The sequence below is a fragment of the Nycticebus coucang genome, chromosome 1 (assembly GCF_027406575.1).
Source record: "Nycticebus coucang isolate mNycCou1 chromosome 1, mNycCou1.pri, whole genome shotgun sequence".
Taxonomy (NCBI): Eukaryota; Metazoa; Chordata; class Mammalia; order Primates; family Lorisidae; genus Nycticebus; species Nycticebus coucang.
The window spans coordinates 107128613-107141304 of record NC_069780.1 but is presented as its reverse complement, the minus strand read 5'-3'; the positions used below and the strand labels follow the sequence as shown (position 1 = coordinate 107141304).

The following is a 12692-nucleotide window of genomic DNA, read 5'->3' as shown; positions in this document are numbered from 1 at the left end:
GTATTGCAGGCTAAAGTATTATCTCTTTTGTTGTCAGTTAATTGAATTCCAGTCCTCCAGCCTCAAGACTGTCTTTACTAACTGCAGGCAGCGTGGGAAGAAATCTCTGCAAGACTAAATAAAATCATTGTTTCTTCTTTAGTGGCTGCCAAAAAACCCAACAGTACACTGCACACCGTCCTCACAAATGTTATTTACAACAAAGGCATCTTCTAAGACACCCACATATCAGAGGTGGTTGTTATGTCCTATACAAGCAGCTTTTAACCTTCAAATTTTAATTTGCTTTCTTGCTTACAAAAACTTTCTCCTGGCAGTAAATAGTCAAATCCACATCTCTGTTTTCTGAAGAGTATTTGCTCACATGAATGTTCTGGTAAACCAGAAAGATACATGATACTTTCCTCTCCTTCCACAGCATATAAAAGTACAAAATAAAACTATGATTTTGCTAGGTATCTTCTTTATAAAAGAGTTTAATAGTGATTATTCGAATCAATGAAGACCACAATAAACATATAAGATAAATAATTCCATCTTCAGGTGATCACATTTTTTTAATTAATTAATTTTTTTGCAATTAAAATGGCTTTTATTCCACCTAGAAGGCAGGCGGGGTGAGATTCCTGACTAGGGAGAAATCCACCTTTTTTTTTTTTGGTCTGAGACAGAGTCTCACTATGTTGCCCTCGGTAGAGTCCTGTGGCATCACAGCTCACAGCAACCTCCAACTCTTGGGCCTAAGTTATTCTCTTGCCTCAGCCTCCCGAGTAGCTGAGATCACAGGCACCTGCCACAACACCCACCTGTTCAGATCACAGGCATCTGCCACAACACCCACCTGTTCAAACCCACCTGCCTCAGTGTTATGTGGCCAGTGCCCTAACCACTGAGCACAGGTGCTGAGTCCGCATTTTTATAAATAAAATAAAATGCCAATTGATTTGATAAAGATTGTTTCATAAATCCTGTCAAATTAAAACTTAATTCAGCTCAATGAATATTTATTATGCACCTATATGTGAGCACTAGAGGGAATATCATGAGTCAACAATCCAGTATACATACACATAAATGATTTCCAGTCATTTCCTATCAAACAGAATTAATCATATAAATTATATTGATAATATATTTGTATGACAAACTGACATTGACAATATTTAATATAGCGACTATATGCTAGATAGTAAGCATTATATGTGCATTATCACTGTTAATTCTCCTAACAACCTTAGGATGTGAATACATTTATAATCCCATTGCTCACAGGTGAAGAAAGTGAAGCACAGAAAGGTTTAATAATTTTGTAGTTAGAAATCCAAAGAACACAGAAATGATGTCCAACTGGAAAGAAAATAGGAAGAAAAAGTCATATAAGAATGGAAAGGGCCTGTAATCCCAGGACTTGGGAGGCTGAGGCAGGTGGATTGCCTGAGCTCATAAATCCCAGACCAACCTGAGCAAAAGTGAGACTCCATCTCTAAAAATTGCCAGGTGTTGTAGCAAGCACCTATAGCCCCAGCTACTTGGGAGGCTAAGGCAAGAGGATCACTTGAGCCTAAGAGTTTGAGGTTGCTGTGAGCTATGACACCATGGCACTCTACCAAGGGTGACAAAGTGAGACTGTCTCCAAAAAAAAAAAGAATGGAAAGGAAGGTGATAGATACCATTGTTGTTCAAAAAGGCACAATATTGATGCACTCTCCTTAAAAATGGATGTCATGTTGTAGGTAAGCAACATAACCCTACTATCTAATAGTAAACGTAAATTGTAAACATACCTGAGGTGACAGGAACTTTTCAATACGTTTGGCTATAAAACCTTTCTCCAATATGGAGTTGACTGATGGTCTATCCCTAGGATTTCTTTTAAATAACTGAGAGAGCAAATTGCGGAGATCATAGGAATAATGCAAAGACACAGGTGGAAAAGATCCAGATATTATCTTCAGTACCAGGTTTTTCATACTGCCAGCTTCAAACTAAAATTCAGAAAATAAACCAACATATGTAAACTGAAACTGGGAATATCAGCAATAAGAAATAGTTCTTAATATAGAAAAGAAATACAATCCTCTTCTAAACTTTTTCTTAAAATATCAGATTAATATGAGGCTACACACAACTAGGTCACATTGTTTCCATTTGTAAGGTAAAGTCCAAGTTGTAGTTGTCTTTCATCCATGCACTATTACCTTAGGTGGAAACTTTCCTCCCAACTCGTCCAAATAATTTAATCAGAGTATGTTTGCTAGAGAAAAGTTTACTTGGTTATAAGAATTTCAAAGGCCTTACCAGCCCTCCAAAAAACAAAATGTTACAACTTGCTGCAAGAGTAATTTTTTCCTATTTAAAATATGGGATATATGTATTAATTAAATATTATTATAAACCATGACGATGATCAAGAAAAAGACTGTTAGAGGTAACAAAATTACAGCCGAAGAACCACAAGGAGGAATAAAAACAACCTGGTGGTGGCGCCTGTGGCTCAAAGGGGTAAGGCGCCAGCCCCATATGCAGAGGTGGTGGGTTCAAACCCAGCCCTGGTCAAAAACAAACAAACAAAAAAACAACCTGGTGTTTTTCATTTAAAACCTACCTTCCTGTGCCTCTGTTCTAATGACCACAACAAGAAATTAACTACAGAAATAAAATTACTTTAAAATGTAATAAAAAAACTACTAATTACTTTCCTTTTAGACAGTGCTCATTATTTTTATTTTTGTGTTTATGATTTTCCCAAAAGCTATGGACTCAGCAATGTAAAATATACCCAAAAGGAACCTAAGTGTTATTAACAGGAATATGTATTTTAGGATTAAATACAATATAAACTCTAACTGATGTAAAAAGAAAAGAGGTAGAGTAGTGGAAAACATATTTTATTTTGAAAGGAGGCAAAATTAAGTCTTTGATACTTCACCTAAAATAGTGTGGAATAGTTGTACAATGTTGATGTTTTCTTAATATATATCTCTCTTAAGAAAATAAAATGAACTATATATTAGGCATTAGTGATTATTAGAAAGAGTTTTATTAAATGTTGGGCTCTCCTAAATGTCAGTCAGTTTATAAAAATCTAAGTAAACTTGGGTGGCACCTGTGGCTCAGTGAGTAGGGCGCCGGCCCCATATGCCGAGGGTGGCGGGTTCAAACCCAGCCCCGGCCAAACTGCAACAACAACAACAACAAAAAAAATAGCCGGGCGTTGTGGCGGGCGCCTGTAGTCCCAGCTACTCGGGAGGCTGAGGCAAGAGAATCGCGTAAGCCCAAGAGTTAGAGGTTGCTGTGAGCCGTGTGACGCCACAGCACTCTACCGAGGGTAGTACAGTGAGACTCTGTCTCTACAAAAAAAAAATTTGAGTAAACTCAATCTTATAGACATGTCTGTGCACCTATATGGACACAGGTCTCTATTCCTTTACTACAATGAACTTTCATTTATCTCTCAACTGACATGTTGTTTATAAATAAAGATTGGTAAATTACTTAATTTCATATGTCTTTTTTTTTTTTTTTTTGTAGAGACAGAGTCTCACTTTATTGCCTTCAATAGAGTGCCATGATGTCACAGGACTCACAGCAACCTCTAGCTCTTGGGCTTCAGCCATTCTCCTGCCTCAGCCTCCCAAGCAGCTGGGACTACAGGCGCCTGCCACAACGCCCGACTATTTTTTTTTTTTTGGTTGCAGTTCAGCCGGGGCTGAGTTTGAACCCGCCACCCTCGGTATATGGGGCCGGCGCCCTACTCACCGAGCCACAGGAGCCACCCTAATTTCGTATGTCTTAAAACACATATTACTTAAGAGTAAACAATTCCAAAATACAGGAGCAATGAATGGTGAAAGAACAATGTAGATGAAAAGACTTTAAAACAACAACAACAACAAAACCCCACTGGTTTAAACCAGGATGACTATGTCACAGAAAAATTAACCAGTTCCTTCAATTACATATCTAATAACCGCCATCCCACATCACTTTAGCAGCCTATGCTTTTGTCCTTAAAGGAAGATAAAAATCTGAGGCAAAAGAGAAGAGCATGCAACCTTTAAAAAGAATGACAAGGAAAAATATTCCCCAAATAATATCAAGCAATAAAAGCAGTTTATACAGTATAATCAAACTTTTGAAGAGGAAAAAAGTAAAATTCATTTTATAAATTAATCTAGAATAAAGCCTAGAAGGAAACAACATTATAGTTATTACTGATTGAAAGAATTGCTTATGAAATTTATTCATTTCTTCATTTTTTAAATGCATTTTCTGAAGTTGTGTGTAATTAAAATACATTACTGTTTAATCTGTGGAGGAATCACGTTAATCACTTTCCATTTCAAAATCCTTTTTTTAAAAATATTAAACCTACTTAGGACAAGAACTCTCCCTTTCTGATATGTTACACGTTATTTCAAAAAAGGTCTCCAAAGTAAAATACTCTAACTTATTGAGTGTTTAAACAAATAAAATCCTTCAATGAGTATGCTGAACAAAGTTCTTTAACTTCAATTCCAAACTCAAATAACATAGGTGTTTTCAGAGAATTTGCATTTGAAACTAATAAAATTTGCTAGGCTCAAATATCTAAATCATGTAACTAAATTTAAAATTAAGAAGAGAGCAAAATTTATTTCTGTCATTAGAAATAATTTTCTGGAAAAAATATGAAACATTAAATTAATAAAATATTACACAAGCAGATACTGTATTAAGAGAAATCAATTTACATCTTAGCAAAGATGAGAAATTTTAGAATTGATTAGAGTTTCTAATATAAGAGGGTCATCTATAAGATGATATAATTTAAAAAACAGAAACATTAGTTTTTTGACAATTTTAAAAATATTTCAGAAATGTCTACTCACTGCATGTTTAAGGGTACACATCTCATAAAGGACACAACCCAGAGCCCAAATGTCACTAGAGGAGACAAAAACGAGAAATACCCTCTAAGTATCAGAAAGTACTTAAAATTTTTTTCATTTAGAAAAAACAAAGAGCAAGAAAATGTTTTAGAAAAATATGTGCTACATAAAACATTTACTTTAATACTCAAAATTTCAATCATAACCAAATGACAGAAGCAGATGTTCCAGACTGGAAAAATAGTTGCCCAAGCAATTGTTCATTTCATTAAAGAAATTTTATAATTAATATTTAAATATAAAAAATTCATGTACATTATCTTTATTTTGCAAAAGTCAAAGTGCTTTTTTCAATTAATTGCAAAATACCATGATTTAAAAAAATCTTATAAAAATAAAATACTGTTTTAATGAACATGGAAACAATATTAATTCTCTAAAAGTTCCTTTTTTTTAAGACAGAGTCTCGCTTTGTCACCCCCGGTAGAGTGCTGTGGTGTCACATCTCACAGCAACCTCAAATTCGTGGGCTCAAGTGATCCTGTTGCCTCAGCCTCCCAATTAGCTGGGACTACAGGTACCCCCACAACACCAGGCTATTTTTAGAGACGGGGGGTCTCGCTTTTACTCAGGCTGGTCTCAAATTCGTGAGCTCAGGCAATCTGCCCACCTCAGCCTCCCAGAGTGCTGGGATTATAGGTGTGAGCCACCACACCAGGCTAATTTACCAAAATTAAATCTGAAAGAAACCTTCAATAGCCAAGTGACCAATGTTTTTTGGTTGGGATTTTTCAATTAGAAATAGGAAGAGAAAATAAAGGGTGACTGGACTCAATGGTAAGACTGCTCTTCTCATGCACGTAACACACAACCTGTTAGCCACAGCCTGGCTTATTGAGTAGGAACACAGACTTGGAAGCCAGGTGACTAGTTTAGATACTAGTTCTACCAGTTCCTAAACAAGTTACTTTATCTCTCTGTGCATTTGGTTTCCTGGTAAGGAAAGGGGGATGAATAACACCTACATCTTACAAAATTATTGTCAAGATTAAGAGTTAATTACACAGAATTCAAAACAGTACCTTGCATAAAGTAAGTATTCAATAAACACTAGGAATGATTTAATAGGCAGCAACTATTACAAAGAGAAAGATCAGAGGAAGCATTCTGTTTTCAATTACAACTTAAAGTGATTCTTTCTACAGTTCCTCTGGCAAGATAGTCAAATAGCCTTTTTACAAATGACCTTATATTAACAAAATATTTTTATATATACAAGTTTATATATTATTAATTTTAGGTAATTATATTCTGAAGGTTATACAGTATATTTAAAGGAACTATACCATATAATGAACATCATTTTAAATACCTTTTGTTATTATAAGGTTTATTTTCACAGATTTCAGGTGACAAGTAGTATGGAGTCCCTATGCAAGTTCGAGCCAGCTCTATAGTACTAGAACAAAAAGAAAATTATTGGAGAAGCTTAAGATACAATCATGTGCCACATAATAACATTTTGGCCAATGACAGACATGCATATGGAACAGTAATACCGTAAGATTATAATGGAGCTGAAATATTCCTCTCATGTACTGACATCATGGCCTCATTATGCCCTAACACAATTATTTTATTTATTTATTTATTTTATTTTTAAGACAGAGCCTTAAGCTGTCGCCCTGGGTAGAGTGCCGTAGTATCACAGCTCACAGCAACCTCCAACTCCTGGGCTCAAGTGATTCTCCTGCCTCCACCTCCCAAGTAGCTGGGCCTGCCACAACGCCTGGCTATTTTTTGGTTGCAGCCATCATTGTTGTTTGGCAGGCCTGGGCTGGATTCGAACCCACCAGCTCAAGCGTATGTGGCTGGTGCCTTAGTTGCTTGAGCCACAGGCGCCGAGCCACAATTCCTTTATTAATAAATTTAGGGTAACCTGTGTGTTTAATATAAATAAAGTCCACTAATGGTCTTCACTGACTCAGACCAACTTCCAGTACCATTCATTGTAAGTACCCTATAGGGGTGTACCACTTTTTTTTTTTTTTTGGCCGGGGCTAGGTTTGAACCCGCCACCTCCGGCATATGGGACCGGCACCCTACTCCTTGAGCCAGAGGCGCCGCCCCGGGGTGTACCACTTTTTATCCTTCATACCCTATTTTTACTATACTTTTCCTATGTTTAGATACACAAATGCTTACTGTTGTTACAATGGTAATACTTATAGTATTGTAAGTTATTATTAGTTACAAATAAATACATATAGTACTTGGTACTGTAATATGTTGTACATGTTTGTAGTGTAGGAACACTAGGCTGTACTATAAAGCCTAGGCAAGTAGTAGGCTATATATACCATTTAGAGTTGTGTAAGTACTCTCAGATTTTTACCCAATGAAATCACCTATAGATGCATTTCTCAGAAAATATCCTCATTGTTAAGTGACATATGAATGTACTTAAAGATATTATAAATAATCACATGTACATCACTATGTATTAGAAAGTTTTGTTGAAGACATTATATCAAAACAAAATTTAAAACTAATTCAGTTACCTATTAAGAACTCTAGCAATTCCAAAATCTCCAAGTTGTACAGTTCCATCTTTGGTTAAAAATATGTTCTGTAAAAGACAGGAGAAAAAAACAGTCCAGGTATGAAGCAACAATAGTTTTCATCTAAGTTAATCTAATTAAAATATAATGCCAGAGTGACTGGATGTCCAAATGAAAAAGAATAAATGTGGTTCTCTACCTAAAACCATACACAAAAATTAACTCAAAATGGATTGTAGGGCTCTGCATCTGTAGCTCAGTGGCTAGGGCGCCAGCTACATACACCAGAGCAGGCGGATTCGAATCCAGTCCAGGCCTGCCAAACAACTACAACCAAAAAATAGCCAGGTGTTGTGGCAGGCGCCTGTAGTCCCAGCTACTCGGGAGGCTGAGGCAAGAGAATCACTTGAGCCCGAGAGTTTGAGGTTGCTGTGAGCTGCGACGCCACAGCCATCTTCTCAAGGTGACAAAGTGAGACTCTGTCTCAAAAAAAAAAAAAAAAAAAAAGAAATGGATTCTAGATCTAAATGTAAGAACTAAAATATAAAACTCCTAGGGAAAAGTGGGAGTAAAGCTTTATGCCTTGGGGTTAGGCAATGGTTTCTAAGCTATGACCCTAAAAACGTAAGAAAAAAAAGAATAAAAATAGATAAACTAGAATTCATCAAAATTAAAACTTGTGCATCAAAGGATACTATCTAGAAAACAGACAACCTACAGAATGGGAGAAATTATTTGCAAATTACATATCTGCCAAGGGACTTATATCATAAAAAAGAACTCGTACGGCTCTGCATCTGTAGCTTAAGCGGCTAAGGCACCAGCCACATACACCAGAGCTGGCAGGTTCGAATCCAGCCCAGGCCTGCCAAACAACAATGACAACTACAACCAGAAAATAGCCAGGCATCGTGGTGGGTGCCTGTAGTCCCAGCTACTTGGAAGGCTGAGGCGAGACAATTGTTTAAGCCCAGGAGATGGAGGTTGCTGTGAGCTGTGATGCCACAATACTCTACCCAGGGTGACAGTTTGAGGCTCTGTCTCAAAAAAACACTAGAAAAAGAACTTTTACAACTCAACAACGACAAAATGATAAATGTCCTAATTTAGAAATAGGCAAAAGGAACATACTGTATGATTTCCCTTTAAATAAATGTCCCAAAGAGGTAGATCCATAGAAACAGAAAGTAGGGGTCTAGGTGGAGGGAGAATGGGAAGCAATTCTGCTAATAGGTACAAAGTTTTTTTTTGAATGACAAAAACGTTCTGGAAGTTTTAGACAGTGGGAAATATTTTTAGAGAATGGGAAGTAAGCAGAAGATCTAACATAGGATGCAAATGAAGAGGATTTCTAGAATAAGTGCAAAGGTAGAAGACAGATATTCTGACACACACTGAATCAGGCTCAAATTTTGTGATCCAAGACACTGAAGGCTCCATGTCCTTATCTATTTAGAAGTCATTGGTGACAGAATAACATACCTGTGATTTAATGTCTCGATGAAGAATTTTTCTATCATGAACATGTTTCAGGGCCAAACAGATCTGTACAAACCAGTCTAAAATCTAGAAAGAGAAGTCAGATCTATCATTTCTTTGAAAATTTACATTTGACAGTAGTCTTTCCTTGGCCATTAAAAGAATTCAGGAAAATTTGGGATTGAGAGGAACTAAATTCTTAAACATTTCTAGGTTACAATTTTTTTCTTTACATTTTTGTAGGCACTAATATTAAGTAGATATTTAAGCCAGCAGACACACAATACATGCAGGGAACATACAAAATCTAAAATGCTAGAGACTGCTACTGAGTCACCACTTAATAAACCAATACAAATGTGGAAAGAAACTTCAACAGTGAAAAATGGAAATAATTTATAATAGTATGATGCTGGGAGTTTTCTTTTTTTTTTTTGGAGACAGAGTCACTTTGTCACCCTTAGTAGAGTACTGTGGCTTCATAGCTTATAGCAACCTCCAAGTCTTGGACTCAAGTGATTTTCTTGCCTCAAACTCCCAAATAGCTGGGACTACAGGCACCTGCCACAACGCCCAGCTTATTTTCTTAGAAATGTGGTCTTGCTCTTGCTGAGGCTGGTCTTAAACCTATGAGCTCAGGGCAATCCACCTGCCTCAGCCTCCCAGAGTGCTAGGATTATAGGCATGAACCACCGAGCCCAGCCAAGATTCTTTGTTCTTAAACATATCTTACTTCTGTAATGTAATGTAATTTATTCTTTAAATATAAATTTAAAAACTCTACATTCACTACATAAACACTTTTTAATTCTCAACTGATATAGATTGTTTTGTAGACTTAAAATATTTGATTCTTACTGATCTACTTAGAATTCAGAAACAAATAGTTTTACTTCGTTTTATTTTTCAGGGCAATATTGTAATGTCCATGGGTTCCATAACAATCTATAATTGCGCAACCAAGGCCATACCCAAACTGTCTTATTTGAGATGATTTTCATTCAACAAGTCTGCAACTAACAAACACATGTGGCACCAATCCCTATGTAGCACTGTCAAGAAACTGGCTTGGTCCCTGAGTTAGAAGGTCCCATGGTTGTAAGAGCACATCCTAGAAACCAGGGACCTTGGCAAATTTGAAGACCCTCAAAAAGAAAATAAATCACCCAAACTTATAGATACTATAGGTTAAAACTAGTAGAAAATGTGTTGGGCTTGGTTAGAAGAATAAATAACAAAATTTTTAAAAATCCAATCCAAAATTCCTCATGAAAACTTCTAGAAAGAAATCAATTCTCTGGCTGTAGGCTAGGCGAGGAGGCTCACGCCTCTAATCCTACCACTCTGGGTGGCAAAGATGGGAGGGTTGCTAAGCTCAGGAGTTCAAAACCAGCCTGAGCAAGAGCAAGACCCCATTGCTACTAAAAACAGAAAAACTAGCTAGGCATGGTGACAGGCACCCGTAGTCTCAGCTACTCTGGAGGCTGAGGCAGGAGGATCAGTTGAGCCCAAGAATTTGAGGTTGCAGTGAGCTATGATGCCATGGCACTCTATCTGAGGAAACAAAGTGAGATTCTGGCTCAAAAAAAAAACAACAAACAACTTCTCTGGCCTTATTAGTTGTTTAATACTATAAGGCTCTGAGTTTTCAGAGCAAACTCAAAGACTGTATGTTTAACCAACTGTATGTTTATAAACTCTCGGTGCACCTACATATCAGAGACAACTCTAATGAGCACAGACTTTATTTTGATCAAAAATATGCATTTGAACATTTATGATTACAAATGGGAAGACTATCAAAAAACTTACCAAAACTTAGAAATAAGGCAAAAATTGTGGCACATCTTCTTAATGTCTATGTGGGGATTATTTAACAGAATGTACTTTATTTTTATTTTTTTAGAGACAGAGTCTCACTTTATCACCTTCGGTAGAGTGCTGTGTAGTCACAGCTCACAGCAACCTCCAGCTCTTAGGCTTAGGTGATTCTCTTGTCTCAGTCTCCCAAGTAGCTGGGACTACAGGCACCCGCCACAATGCCCAGCTATTTTTTTGTTGCAGTTTGGCTGGGTCCGGGTTCGAACCCACCACCCTTGGTATATAGGGTCAGCGCCCTGCTCACTTAGCCACAGGCGCCGCCCTAACAGAATGTACTTAGTTGATTTCATTATTTACTGGCTAAAAGTTATAGACTTAGGTTGCTTCTTGACTAGATTTTAGTCCTATAAAAGAGGCAAACAAGGAAGTACAACTGAAGAGAATGGCTTCAATAGTTGGATAATTGCCTTGTTTCACAGGTCTTTCTATCCCTTACATCCATTCTGAAAATGGACCAAAACCATTTCAGACTGACGCTAACCTGCACCTAACAGAGGTGGCCTCTGGGCTCAATGACCTCTTTCTATTTTAAATAGGCTAAAATAAATAACACTTTATTAAACAAATTTAATAAAACTTGTTTCAGAAGGGTAGAAAAACGCTTTTAACCTAAAAGTATGACTTGCCAAATTTTTGTCATTTATGATGAATAATCTCAAGAGATGGTCAAAGTACATAAATCTCTATAATAATTTTTAGGATGGTAAGATTCAAACGGCATTATGTGTACACACACACCCTGTTAGGTACCAAGAGTTTACCCCATAGTAAAAGCAAATCTACAGAATTTCAACATGCTTTATTTACAGTGGAAGGTCATTTAGTAATAAACATTTTAAAGTTTAATACAGACAAATGAAAATGAGCACAAGCAATGGAACATATTTGATAAAGTTCTAAGAAAAATAGCACTTCATACATTAACATATATTACAACTTGACCTTCACAACAGTGAAGTCAGCCACACAGTAGGTACATCCTCATTAACAAAAGAGAAAATAATCTCAGGACCATTAAGAAGTACGTTAACATAACAATTACCAAGCTGACAAGCACAGCAAGGACTCAAACCCATTGTTTTCTTACTCTAAATTCTATGCTTTTTCTAGTGGGCTTAACAGTAGAAAAAAGAGGTAGTAGGTAAAGCTTGAGAAATATAACTTTTTTTTTTTTGAGACAGAGCCTCAAGCTGTCGCCCTGGGTAGAGTGCTGTAGCATCACAGCTCACAGCATCCTCCAACTCCTGGGCTCAAGTGATTCCCCTGCCTCCGCCTCCCAAGTAGCTGGGACTACAGGCGCCCACCACAATGCCCGACTATTTTTTGGTTGCGGCCATCATTGTTGTTTGGTGGGCCCAGGCTGGATTCAAACCCACCAGCTCAGGTGTATGTAGCTGGCGTCTTGAGCCACAGGTGCCAAGCCAAAATACAACTTTTATCTTTCAGAGTGCTTAATTAAAATACAACTCAAAATTTCACCTTAATATATTTTCAAATTACTGCCAGGAACCTAAAAAGTCTTCATCAGTACAGCACTATGAGTCAACCAAACAGCTATAGCAACTTGGTACCTACTGTAGACATACTTCCCTAAGTATCATTAGATGACACAAGTAAAAACTATGATCTCTGCTCTACAGTAAATTATAAGCTAGTGGGGGGATATCATTCTAATGTGCAATTATCTAGAGTACCTTAAAAAGGGTGCATGATGCAGTGAAATAAGCGTAGATGAGGATGAATACCATGGAGTATCTTCTTCTTCTTTTTTTTTTTTTTTTTTGCAGTTTTGGCCAGAGCTGGGTATGAACCAGCCACCTCTGGCATATGGGGCCAGCACCCTACCCCTTTGAGCCACAGGCGCCACCCACCATGGAATATCTTCTAACAGTCAGAAGCA

General features: G+C 37.1%; 1 protein-coding gene across 17 annotated transcripts in view; it reads right to left on the bottom strand.

Moving 5' to 3' along the window:
• NEK1 (NIMA related kinase 1) overlaps positions 1–12692 on the bottom strand; it is a 133045-nt gene that overhangs the window by 105855 nt on the left and 14498 nt on the right. For all 17 annotated transcript variants that reach the window (XR_008379000.1, XM_053585832.1, XM_053585820.1 and 14 more), the window contains 5 exons: positions 8915–8998; positions 7433–7500; positions 6244–6330; positions 4872–4926; positions 1785–1985 (listed from right to left, as the gene is read on the bottom strand). Coding sequence is in view for 16 of the 17 variants with exons in the window: in XM_053585832.1 (XP_053441807.1) it covers positions 1785–1985; positions 4872–4926; positions 6244–6330; positions 7433–7500; positions 8915–8998 (495 nt within the window). In the remaining variant the exon portion in view is untranslated. The remainder of the gene's footprint in view (positions 1–1784; positions 1986–4871; positions 4927–6243; positions 6331–7432; positions 7501–8914; positions 8999–12692) is intronic.